Source organism: Kogia breviceps, chromosome 4, assembly GCF_026419965.1.
Source record: "Kogia breviceps isolate mKogBre1 chromosome 4, mKogBre1 haplotype 1, whole genome shotgun sequence".
NCBI lineage: Eukaryota > Metazoa > Chordata > Mammalia > Artiodactyla > Physeteridae > Kogia > Kogia breviceps.
The window spans coordinates 31,685,470-31,697,529 of NC_081313.1; the positions used below are offsets into that span (position 1 = coordinate 31,685,470).

Below are 12,060 nucleotides of genomic sequence, written 5' to 3' on the forward strand. Positions count from 1 at the left end.
TTGTGACCAGGATAAAACAACAAAAAAATTGAAGCTCTAAGTGCATTTCACATACCTTATACACTGTGATATACACACACATATTATCTTTGCACATTTTCTGTTTGTTCCAGGAGAATCCTCATCTAACAATAATGAATGTCAACGACTGTGTTCCAGATGCTATTGAAGTTATAAACAAGCTGGAAGGGAGTAAGATACAGTTCTTAGGCACTAGGAAGTCACTCACAGAAACTGAATTTACTAATAAGCCTGCCTACCTTTACCTCCTTCCGACGGAGAAGAACTACTCTGGCCCTGGACCTTGCATCTGTTTTGAGAACTTCACCTATAATCAGGCAGCTTCTGACTTTGCTTCTTGTGGACATTTCCCACTAACCCCTCAAGCCCCACCACATCAGCTGGGACCACTGACTTCACCTGAAAATTTACTAAAGGCACTGGAACAAAACTACATGAATTCCCTGGGAGAAATCCCAGCCGGAGAAGCTAATTTGAATTATGTGTCCCAGTTGGCTTCACCCACCTCTGGAGACAAGGACAGCCTGCCAACAAATCCACCAGAGCCAGCACTCTGTTCAGAGTATAAAATGCAAATGGCCATACCCCTGGGTCTTGCCTCCGCTCCCCCAAGTGAGAACAGCAGCCTCTCCTCCACTACCCTTTTAGGTCAAGGTGAACACTGCCGCTAAGCAGTGTACCCATTTCATATCCTTATGTTACACAGACCCTAGGAGAAGCATAGCCGGCACCATTCCATCACCAGATGCCTCGGGGCTTAATCTCAGTGAGCTATCATCACCATTGTCAGGTCTGATTTATATAATCTTGCTAGGTTTTGAAGGTCAGAAGCTATGAAACTTAGTCACATTCATCGTTGGAGCAGGCTCACTGTAGAAATGGGAGGATCATGGGAACAGGCTTACCTTGCTGTTGCGTGTTCCACGTTCACCTTTGTAACAGCAGACTTGGCACTTGACATAGGGATAGACCCCATCCACTCAGTACTGGACAGGTCCTTCAAGTTCAGTTTTTCGTAAGAAAGTATTTCCATTAAGTTTTGCCCCACACTTAGTATCTTAAGAGTAAAGGAACTAGATTTCAGGCTTTAAAAAAGGCTACAGAAGATTCGTTACTGGAGCATAAATTGTCAATTTATTCTGGGTGTGTTTAATGAAGAAGTCACAGATATTTGAGACCGAAACAGATTTTAGACTTGCCTTGAAGTGATGATAATTTGTAGTTCATTGATGTAGTAAAATGAACTCTTCCTATTAGATAAGGTCTAACAGACATGTGAATGAATCGATGAGATCCCCACAATTGTCCTTCTGTTTAGTTTACCAGGGTTAAAGAGTGGGACTGGCATAGAACCCCTGCCTCAGTGTCAAGATTATAGCACTCCTACGTAGTAGGCACGTCTTCTACAATTTTTGATGACTACCTCAGAACACATAAAAGGAAAATGTCATTAATTCCATTCACATTTATGGTTCCTTTTTTTTTTTTTTCCAAGAACTCATATACAAATGACCTATTTTCAGTAAGCATCTTTTGGACTCTGCAGTAGGTTGTCTGGGTCAAGATAATGCCTTCACTGTCTCCTTATATTCCTATTATGCTAACATAATAAAGTGAAACCTCATTGTTGAACATCATTTAGATATAACTGCAAAAGGCTAAATGGAGTGGGAACTCCTGTAGTGGCTCAGCAGCAGCTTTGTCTCTTTGAACCAATATATGCAAAGCACATACCTGGTACATAGCAGGTATTCAATCATGCTAGAGTTCCTTTCTCTTCTTTCTGCCTGACAACCCTTAATGTTCACTTATCACACTTCTAAACAAGCACAATTAGGGGCTCCTTTTTCTTTGTTGTGGTGGAGGTGACGCTGCCGGTGCTTCTGGTACCGAATGCCCTGCACTGTGCCATTCCACACTATGAAGAATGAGAGAGAAGGAGCCACAGCTGAAAGGAAGATGGCTGTCAACTGACCTAAATATACACAAACCCGGACTTCTGTTCAGGCTTTTCAACTTTTTCCTTCCATATAACTAAGCCTTTGGCTGAATAATGGGCTATGTACACCTAACATAGTAAAAACGAGTTATCTTAAGAGTCCTGAGAAGACTCTGGGGCCAGTATTGTTATCATTTAGCCTCTTTGAGTTTGTCATGACGCAATTATAAAAGAACATAGAAACATCAATGACAGTGATGATTTGTATATAGTATCTTTCATATTTTCTTTAAAAAAATTAATCCACAAAACCTTGAAGTCATTTTTATTGCAATAAGCTTTAATTAAAATATTTCACATTGCATTATTTTGTTTTCTCTACCTCAATGAAATGAAAATCTTAACAATTATTATAGCCAATAAATAAGCTTACTAGAAATGTAAATTCCTGGGTACCAGTCTAAATCTCATAACCAGAATCTCTGTGGCCCAAGGCCTGGAATCCATATATTTCGTAAGTTCCCAGGCATTAAGATGCACACTCGACTTTGAGAATCATTGGTCTAATAAGTCAAATGAAGATGTCTTTCTGAAATATAACAGCATACCAATAGGAAATGCTGGGCTATGTAACTTTGTCCTTACAGTATCACTATGACTATAGTTTTGGCTGTAAATATTCCTCTCCCATCTTCATAAATAACCAAATAACTTAGTATTTGAAACCTATATGCCATTTAACAGCATCATTTTAAGAAGTGTTATTCAGAAACTTTGAAATCTGTATTCATGTGTCAGAATTATTACGATTAAAAAAAACCCCAACTCATGGAGAATTTCAAATATATACAAATGGAAAAGAGTTTAACAAACCCTTACGTACTGTCATCAATCCAAACAGCCACTAAACCATGTTTGTTTTAGTCCATCTATACTCTTATTCAGTCTCCCTCCTGATATGATTTTGAAGCAAATCATGACTTCATCTGTAAATATTTGTTTCTCTAGATAGGCTTTACTTTTTCTAATATAGCCATAATACCTTTTAAAAAATCATACCTATCAAAAAATCAAACCACCCAATCAAAAATTGGGTATACGATCTAAATAGACATTTCTTCAAAGAAGACATACAGATGGCCAAAAAGCACATGAAAAGATGCTCAGCATTGCTAATTATCAGAGAAATGCAAATCAAAACTACAATGAGGTATCATCTCACACAGGTCAGAATGGCCATCATCAAAAAGTCTACAAACAATAAATGCTGGAGAGGGTGTGGAGAAAAGGGAACCCTCCTACACTATTGGTGGGAGTGTATATTGGTACAACCACTATGGAGAACAGGATGGAGCTTCCTTAAAAAACTATAAATAGAACTACCATATGATCCAGCAATCCCACTACTGGGCATACAGCCTGAGAAAACCATAATTCAAAAAGATACATGCACCCCCAATGTTCATTGTAGCAGTATTTACAATAGCCAAGACATGGAAGCAAACTAAATGTCCATCAACAAAGGAATGGATAAAGAAGATGTAGTACATATATACAATGGACTGTTAGCCATAAAAAAGAATGAAATAATGCCATTAGCAGCAACATGGATGGACCTAGAGGTTACACTAAGTGAAGTAAGTCAGAGAAAGACAAACATGATATCACTTATATGTGGAATCTAAAAAAAGCTGATACCAATGAATTTATTTACAAAACAGAAACAGACTCACAGACTTCAAAACCAAACTTATGGTTACCAAAGGGAAAAGGTGGGCGGGTGGGAGAGATAAATTAGAAGGTTGAGATTAACATATACACACTACTATATATAAAATAACAAGGACCTACTGTATAGCACAGAGAACTCTATACTCAATATTCTGTAATAACCTACATGGGAAAAGAATGGATATATGTATACGTATAACTGAATCACTTTGCTGTACATGTGAAACTAACAACATTGTAAATCAACTATACTCCAATATAAAATAAAAAATTAAAAGAATTAAAATTTTTTAAAAATCACATCTAAAACCTAGTTAGTAATATTCCTTAGCAATATCAGGATATTCTGATGGTGGGAAGAACTGGCAACTGACCTACAAATAATGCCTCGGCCTGGTGACTGGTCCTCAGCTGCAGGTAGATAGGCTGGGAGCAGGGACCTAGTCACACAGCAGAGCTATGGACCTGCTGAAAGTGCCTGCTGACATTCCAACACCTGACTCATACTAATTCTAGTGAACCTGATTCTCCACTAGAATATGATTTATTAAGAAAATCAGGTTGAATTAGACAACACCAAGTATTTCTTCTAAGAGCTCCGTGGAAAGATTAGCTGACTTTCATCTCAAAAAAATTACAAAACATACTAAACATTTTGCATAAAGTAGGACTTTGTAAATCTTTGAAGAGGTACTTCCCTGGTGGTCCAGTGGTTAAGACTCTGCAATTCTACTACAGGGGGCGCGGGTTCAATCTCTGGTCGGGGAACTAGGATCCAGAATGCCACAAGGTGCAGCCAAAAAAAAAAAGAATTAAAACCTTCGAAGAGATACAACAGAAAATTAAAAGCCTTCAAAATCAGCAGTTAAAATAATACTTACAATGACTAAATATATTCAATTTAAAGGACTAAGCAAATGTAGTTGTCTTTGTCCTTTAAGCATTAAAGAAACAAAGTTTTAGTACCTTTTGGTTTTTTTTAAATCAATACAAAATTAGTTGCTATGGTTTGAATGATGCCCCTCCCCCCCAATTCCTATGTTGAAATCGTTAACACCCAAAGATGATGCTATTAGCAGATAGGGCCTTTGGGAGGTGATTAGGTCAGGAGGCTAGAGCTCTCATGAATGATATTAATGCTCTTATAAGAGATACTACAGTTTCCTAGTCCCTTCTGCCATGTGAGGACCCAAGACACAAGAAGTCTAGGACCTGAAAAAGGGCCCTCACACAAACATGTTCACACTCTGATTTCAGACTTTGAGCCAACAAAAGTGAGAGAAATAAATTTGTTGTTTATAAACTGCCCAGTCTGTGGTATTTTGTTACAGCAGCCCGAATGGACTAGGACAGTACTTTAATTTTTTAAACTTTTTATTTTGTATTAGAGGATAGCCAATTAACAATGTTGTGATAGTTTCAGGTGCACAGCAAAGCAACTCAGCCATACCTATACATGTATCCATTCTCCCCCAAACTTCCCTCCCATCCAGGCTGCCAGGTGACACTGAACAGAGTTCCCTGTGCTATACAGTAGGTCCCTGTTGGTTATTTTAAATAAAGTAGTGTGTACATGTCGATCCCAAACTTCCTAACTATCCCTCCTTCCACACCCTTCCCCCCTGGTAACCATAAGTTAGTTCTCTAAGTCTGTGAGTCTGTTTCTGTTTTGTAAATAAGTTCATTTGTATCATTTCTTTTTAGATTCCTCACATACGGGATATCATAAGATATTCTTCTTTCTCTAGGACAGTACTTTATATACCAAAGAGTTTTAAAAAATGAAACAAACTGTCTGAAGTTCAGCTATATTGTCACAGTTTTCAAAGGTGAGCTGTGTGATGATGATTAAGTGTGCTTTTTAGTTTATTTGGGGGCCAACTACGTTTTTGTTGAAAACAATAGTAGAAGGCAATATGAAAATGATACACATGTACTTAAAAACCAAACTATTCAAAACAAATCTATTTCTGAATACATTTTACCACATTTAATCAACTGTAACAGACCCTATCTTTGACACTGAATTTTATTCTCCAGGCTTGATAATTCCCCTTGTGGTATTTTCTTTTGCCACTAGGTGGCTGTAGGTTAGCTTACCTGATCCAGGCCAGTTTCTGTGTGAGAAATCAAATAGCTTATACAGAAAAGTTACCATCATACCATCATTGCTCATTTTGTATATTAATCACTGAAAAAATAAGAATTGTTCTATAGATTGATCCACTTTTTCAAACCCTTTATAATAAACTGCAGTTAAAAAATAAAAACTGTAAAGATATTTGATTATGAAGTGTTTAGAAAGTATAAATAGCTATTTTAAACCATTTGGAACAAGCCGCTATGTGTTACTGAACCAGATTCTTATCTATGGTACCTAAAAGTCACTTTTACCAGCCTCAGTGGTACATAAATCAACACTGATGGTTTTAAAATTTCAAACAGAATGACACAAGTTTAAGAATTTTTAAGTACATTTTATTAAGAATGTATCCCTTTGATAAGATTATGCTTCAGGAGGCTTTTAATGCCCTTGACATAAAACTGTACACATTATACAAAAACAAGAAAACCACAAAAAAAAAAAAATCAAGGTGAGCAAAACCATTAGAGGACAAACCTTATTTAAATTATACACAACTCAATGAAATATTCTTACGGAAAATATATAAATACTTTTTCTTTCTATGTTACAGTTATACAATATAAATCAGATTTCAATGTCTGTTCAGTGACCTACAAACACCAGAACCTCCAAATATGTAGCAGCGTATTACTAAGTAAAAAAGAAAATTTTGTGGTTAGGGAGCATTAAGTTAGATTTTTTTCACAATCCCTCACCACTTTTCAAAACTAATTTACACCATTTGTTTTACAATGCAGCTTTAGGGTTTCTGACAGGCCAATAATGGAACATTTTTCAACTATTATCTATGAAAGTTTTAATCTCCCCCCTCCTTTGCCCCAAGACTTTGCATTTTGTGCTAAATCAACCTATTTAGTGGCAAAATTACAAGATATACTTTTTTGGCATAAATTATATTTTTCAAATTAAATATTTTATAAAGAAGGTCAAACAAAATGTGCAATTTATGCATGCTGTGGCATAGCTATCCACCTATATTACAAAAATACTCTAAAGGGGAGAAAATCCACATTCTGTGTGAGTCATAAAACACTACTATGAATGAAAACTACCCTGGGAACCTAAAACTAAAAGAAAAAACAAATGCTCCTAGAAAGATTCTCACAGATTTCAATATTGTCTGATAAGCACTGCTATTAATTTTACCGGTATGCTTTTATAATCAAACTCTCACTGTAGTGATACTCTTGAAATGAAGCTGGTAATAATGTATTCCCTGAATGGGGAGACAAGGGAGACCTTTCCCAACTTACGTTTTTGGAAAATGTGAAATGTTCTTTTATTCCAACAGCTCTTCTCATAAAACTCTCAATTAATTCTGTTTCTTTTTTCCCATGTTCAATGGATTGTGAATTTGAGACCAAACTGGAAGCACAGGACAAAAGGGGAAAAACCTTACTTCCAAAGGACCTTTCCCAAGGTAGTTTACAAAGCTCCTCTCACACAAAATTAGCACCTCGCTCTTACCATGAAAAAGTAACTGCAGTTATAATTTGGATGACAATTTGATTGCTTTTTATTGCTTAACGATCTGTGCTTTAATGTGGGAATAAAAGGCATCCTCTCATGGAATGAAAAAAAATAAATAGCAGGAGACAAATCTAAATAAGCATTCCCACCTCACTGCTGAACACTCTGCCATTGTAATATGCCCAGAAAAACTCAGCTTTAATTACCTCAAACTCTGGATAAAAGAGCTCAAAACTATTAAAGCCACCCCATTTCAAAAGGACTTATATACACCTGATGTTAGAGTAACTACCATAATAAAGTATATACCTTCAAAGATCCTCTTTCAAAGTCAATGTCTTACAGAATGCCCTTATGCTACCAATCTTCATTAGAAAAATTTTTATTAGGGAGAAAAGACTTTTTCCCCCCTCAAGTCTATCTAAGCATAAATAGGAAGTAAAAGTATAAGAAATTTTAGACCATATTTAATTACAAATACTAATTTCTAATTTCCTTATTTATCAGTATTTACTTATTAGTATGTGAAGCTGAAATCTGTTCTTGAAAAAAATTTCAATTAGAAATGACAATTCACTTTACAATTAGCAATTCACAGTTTAAAACCAGCACAACTGCCCAAATTCCTCCAAATTATTCAATAATTAATTACCAGTAGTACAAATTTATATGGACTAAGATTAATTCTAAAATCTTGAAAAAGTACAGTATTGACATTATTTTGGTATTTTATAGTCTGGTAATAATATCTATTACATATAGGTGCTTTTCTCAATTATTTCTATTACCACTGACAACATTCCTAACCTTTTCTGCTATAATTTAATATTTTAAACACTTAAGTAAATCACTTGGCACCGCATGTGAGCATTTTTCATCATAGAAGTCTACTTTTATACAAATAAGTACTTAAAGGAAACATATTAGACCTGTCAGTGAAACATGGATAAACCAAATAGCACTATACATTTAAGTATAGACATCTATTTTTCTTAGATTACTGAGAACCACAAAGCTCTGTCTCCCCAAACTAAGTGCTATAGGCAAATATTATGATATATACACACATCTTTCAAAGTAATAATCCAAAAAACTGTTCAGGCTAATAGTAACGAAGACTTCATTTCATGATGATGAGTGAGGTGGGGTCCAGGGATGGGGATGTGTGTGTGTGTGTGTATGTGTGTGTGTGTGTGTGTGTGTGTGTGTGTGTGTATGTAACAAAAAAGAATTTACTGTTAACTTTTGAGGGATTAAACCACAGATTTTATATTAACTGAGGTAGTGTTTAAAATGAATGTCTAAAATATGTTAATCCCATTATTAATAAGATTACTACATCACCTCCTTTGGAGTTTTTAATCACTATTTGGTCTAGTATCTCTGACATCTGGTTCTCTGGAAGGCAGTTTAATCATCCAAGACCAAAGACCAAGGTGACAGGCAACGTTCTTAGAAGTACTGTTGACATTTAAATAAACACTTGGGTTCAGTGATAAATTAAAGTTTAAAAAAAAAAAGCATTTCTTTTATCTTCAGTTGGATTTTATGAAAGAAAATCTGAAGAACCACTTTTTAACATAAGCAGAAGCTTACAGCCCTTATCTGCTTTGTTATAATGTAAGTTGCTACACAGTGCACATAAGAACAATTCACTGAAGTGCAGTCAAAGAGGTGTTATGAAGTGAGATGAAATGCTTCATCCCAATTGGAACTTTCAGTGCCAGTAAATTAAAAAAAAAAAAAAAAATCTCTGTGAGTTACATTTTCTAGTTCACAGGATTCTTTACAGATATCTCAAAGAACAAGCCCATTATAAAAAAGATCTGTAATATGGGAAGATATTAATCCACGTATTATGACTGTGTCAGAGCTGATGCATAACTGTAAAAATGGTCTAAACAAATGAATTAAAAAAGGGTCCTAATCAGTCCAGCTGGATTTTTTTTTCTATTTATATATAGACCTCAAAAAAGATAATCCTTTCATTTACAAGCATTCTAATGAGGATGGCCATGCTTTTTTATATACAAATTTGCATATATGTTTAATTCCTGTAAAGATTTCCAAATATTTTTAGACATACAAAAATTAAACACACAAATAAACAAAACCTTGCCCTCATCAACTTAACTTTGCAAATGTGATAAAGGCAATTACTGTACTCATAAACTCACCTATCACTGCATTTAGTTTGTGCAAAACAAGAACACTGATATAAAAATTAAATTACTGCTGCTTTAAAATTTGGTACTTAAGGCTTTTCACTACAATTTTTAATCGTAATAGTAAGTTTCATTAATGATTTTTTAAAAGGAACTATGGCTTTTCTTTTCCCATGGAATGTATAAATTGTAGGCAAACTTATCTTTTCCTCAAGAGATGCATGATTTTATTTAATGCTTTCTTTTGCTTTAGGTCTAAATTAATAGTGCTTGTTCAAGTTATGGTTTAAAATGGTGATATGGGAAGCTGATGAAAATGGAAGTCCACTGAAAATATATGCATTCTATGAATGGAAAATACTTTGAATTATAAAATAATTTTCTGATTTTAATCAGGAACTGTAGTGAAAAACCTTAATTAGTTCAAATAGCCTATGGTAACACATTGCAACAAAACTGAAGAGATGGAAAACAAATAAGAAACTTTATGTAAGTCTAGTAACATAAAAATAATTTATAAGTCCTGGTTGTTGAGGCTCTTCTTTCGCTGTGAGGTTACAAACCTCTGAAGTAGTGTTATAAACATGAAGAAAAAAGTGGAAGGGCCAAAGATCCCCCTCTAATACCAGCAGTTACAGCACACCCCATTGTGCTAATAGGATGCAGCCTCAGAGACACTGATTCCTAGTTTCCACAAATTAGTTAACAAACAAGGCATCTTTATATTTACCCTAAAAAAAGAATTCAGAAATAACGGTGTGAAGGGTGCTTCTGCATATCTTATTATTGTTCCACTGTTATTATGCTCTTAAAATGAAAAAATAGAAAACCTATGTAGGTATTCAGTGCTTGGCTCTTGCATACAATGGTAACTAAAACTCTTAAAACCGTGGTAATGAACAATGAACCCCCAAAAGGGCTCAACGGGGGAGAGAGGAAGTTGTTTCGGTTAGGGAAGTCTGCAGTTCCAACTGCTCATGTACCAGTAATTGCTGGAACAGCATATAGAAGATACTCCTATCTTTGCTGCCCAGTCAATCGGCATTTTCTGAGGCTTTTAGAAGTCCACAAATATGAATATATATAGTATACATCTATATACATCATAAATATGAGGTCAGGATTCAACAGATGTATCAACTATAGGTTGCTTTGGTGGTGTTGCCAAGACAGCCTCTGCTTCTTCATGCATCTAGAAAAGAAGTGGTAAGTTATTAATGACTTTCTAGTGTATCAACAGATATAATCTCTTTTAACTTAATTCAAAGAGAATTATTTTTGAAAGATCAAGTTCAAAAGTACAAATCTGGGCTTCCCTGGTGGCGCAGTGGTTGAGAGTCCGCCTGCCGATGCAGGGGACACGGGTTCGTGCCCCGGTCCGGGAAGATCCCACATGCCACGGAGCAACTAAGTCCGTGAGCCATGGCCTCTGAGCCTGCGCGTCCGGAGCCTGTGCTCCGCAACGGGAGATGCCACAACAGTGAGAGGCCCACGTACCGCAAATTAAAAAAAAAAAAAAAAAGTAGAAATCCTACTTACTTGTAAAAACTGTACATCCTGAAATAATTCTTGTATGAACCTCCGACATGGAAGTCTAAATGTGCAGTGTGACAGCAAATGGGAAACCTCAGAGTAAAGGCATATGTCATCAAATGTTTGAGGATACTTCTCCTTAATTCTAAAATGAAAGAAAAGACTAGATGTGATAAAAATTGTAATAATGACTTTGCTATTTTCTTTCAAAATATCACTTTTTAAATATCTTTTTCCTCCAGATACTGATTAAGTGGCATATCTGGGTGATGGCATAAGAATATAAAATAGTAAATATTCCTACCTCATACTTACATTAGCTATTTTAAGTTTGGGATTATCTCTTAAAATGATAAAAACAAATACTTCTTGGAAAGTTAAAAATATTCTTTTTCACTGGCATGACAAATTACAAAATTTATTTATCAGCCTAGCATAACTCAAGTATTTTCAAAACTAAGTTTTAAAATAGAAATAAGTTTTTAAAGTTAGACTGAAATTATTAATATCCTTAACTGGGCTCTCTCTATATCTTTCAACCTTTAACAGTGGCTTTTAGCTGGCACAGCATCTTGGAGTCAGTGGTGGTGTGGGGTAATACACAGATTAAGGACACACTATACTTAGAGCTTCTGGCCAGGAGGTCTGCAGTGGGACCCTGGCATCCGTGTTACTATATTTTATAAAGCCCTAAGGAGACCCTGAGGTGCATTTTTTTTTTTTTGAGGACCACTGCTTTAAATAGTGAAAATCCAAGATGTTGAAGATTGCCTGAATTTTCTTTTATCATGTTGCTGTGATTTAGAAAAGCAATAAAAATTCTGCAACTTTTATTAAAAGAAAGGAGTAAAAATAGGGAAAAATTAAACCAAGAAAATATCACTTATTTTTATGTATGCCAGCTTTTCTTAAGCTTTATGGTCTCAGGATACCCCTACTTTCTTAAAAATTACTGAGAACCCCACAAATCTTATTTTTCGTGGGTGATAGCCATCAATAACTACCATATAAGAAAGTAAAATTGAGAATATTTCAAAATATTTATTAATTCATTT

At 35.3% G+C, this 12,060-nt stretch overlaps 2 protein-coding genes across 30 annotated transcripts in view; one reads left to right on the top strand and one right to left on the bottom strand.

The window, feature by feature from the left end:
• The window catches only part of OSMR (oncostatin M receptor), a 56,340-nt gene extending 54,687 nt beyond the window's left edge, over nt 1-1,653 (top strand). For all 18 annotated transcript variants that reach the window (XR_010840106.1, XR_009335291.2, XR_010840107.1 and 15 more), the window contains one exon: nt 114-1,653. Coding sequence is in view for 15 of the 18 variants with exons in the window: in XM_059060256.2 (XP_058916239.1) it covers nt 114-692 (579 nt within the window). In the remaining 3 variants the exon portion in view is untranslated. The remainder of the gene's footprint in view (nt 1-113) is intronic.
• Nucleotides 1,654-6,153: 4,500 nt separating this feature from the next.
• Nucleotides 6,154-12,060, bottom strand: part of RICTOR (RPTOR independent companion of MTOR complex 2) — a 122,430-nt gene continuing 116,523 nt past the window's right edge. For 6 of the 12 annotated variants that reach the window (XM_059060229.2, XM_059060227.2, XM_067030892.1 and 3 more), the window contains 2 exons: nt 11,012-11,150; nt 6,154-10,664 (listed from right to left, as the gene is read on the bottom strand). In XM_059060229.2, the coding sequence (XP_058916212.1) occupies nt 10,590-10,664; nt 11,012-11,150 (214 nt within the window). In that variant the 3' untranslated portion in view covers nt 6,154-10,589. The remainder of the gene's footprint in view (nt 10,665-11,011; nt 11,151-12,060) is intronic. The other 6 variants (XM_059060232.2, XM_067030898.1, XM_067030895.1 and 3 more) reach the window with 4 other exon arrangements.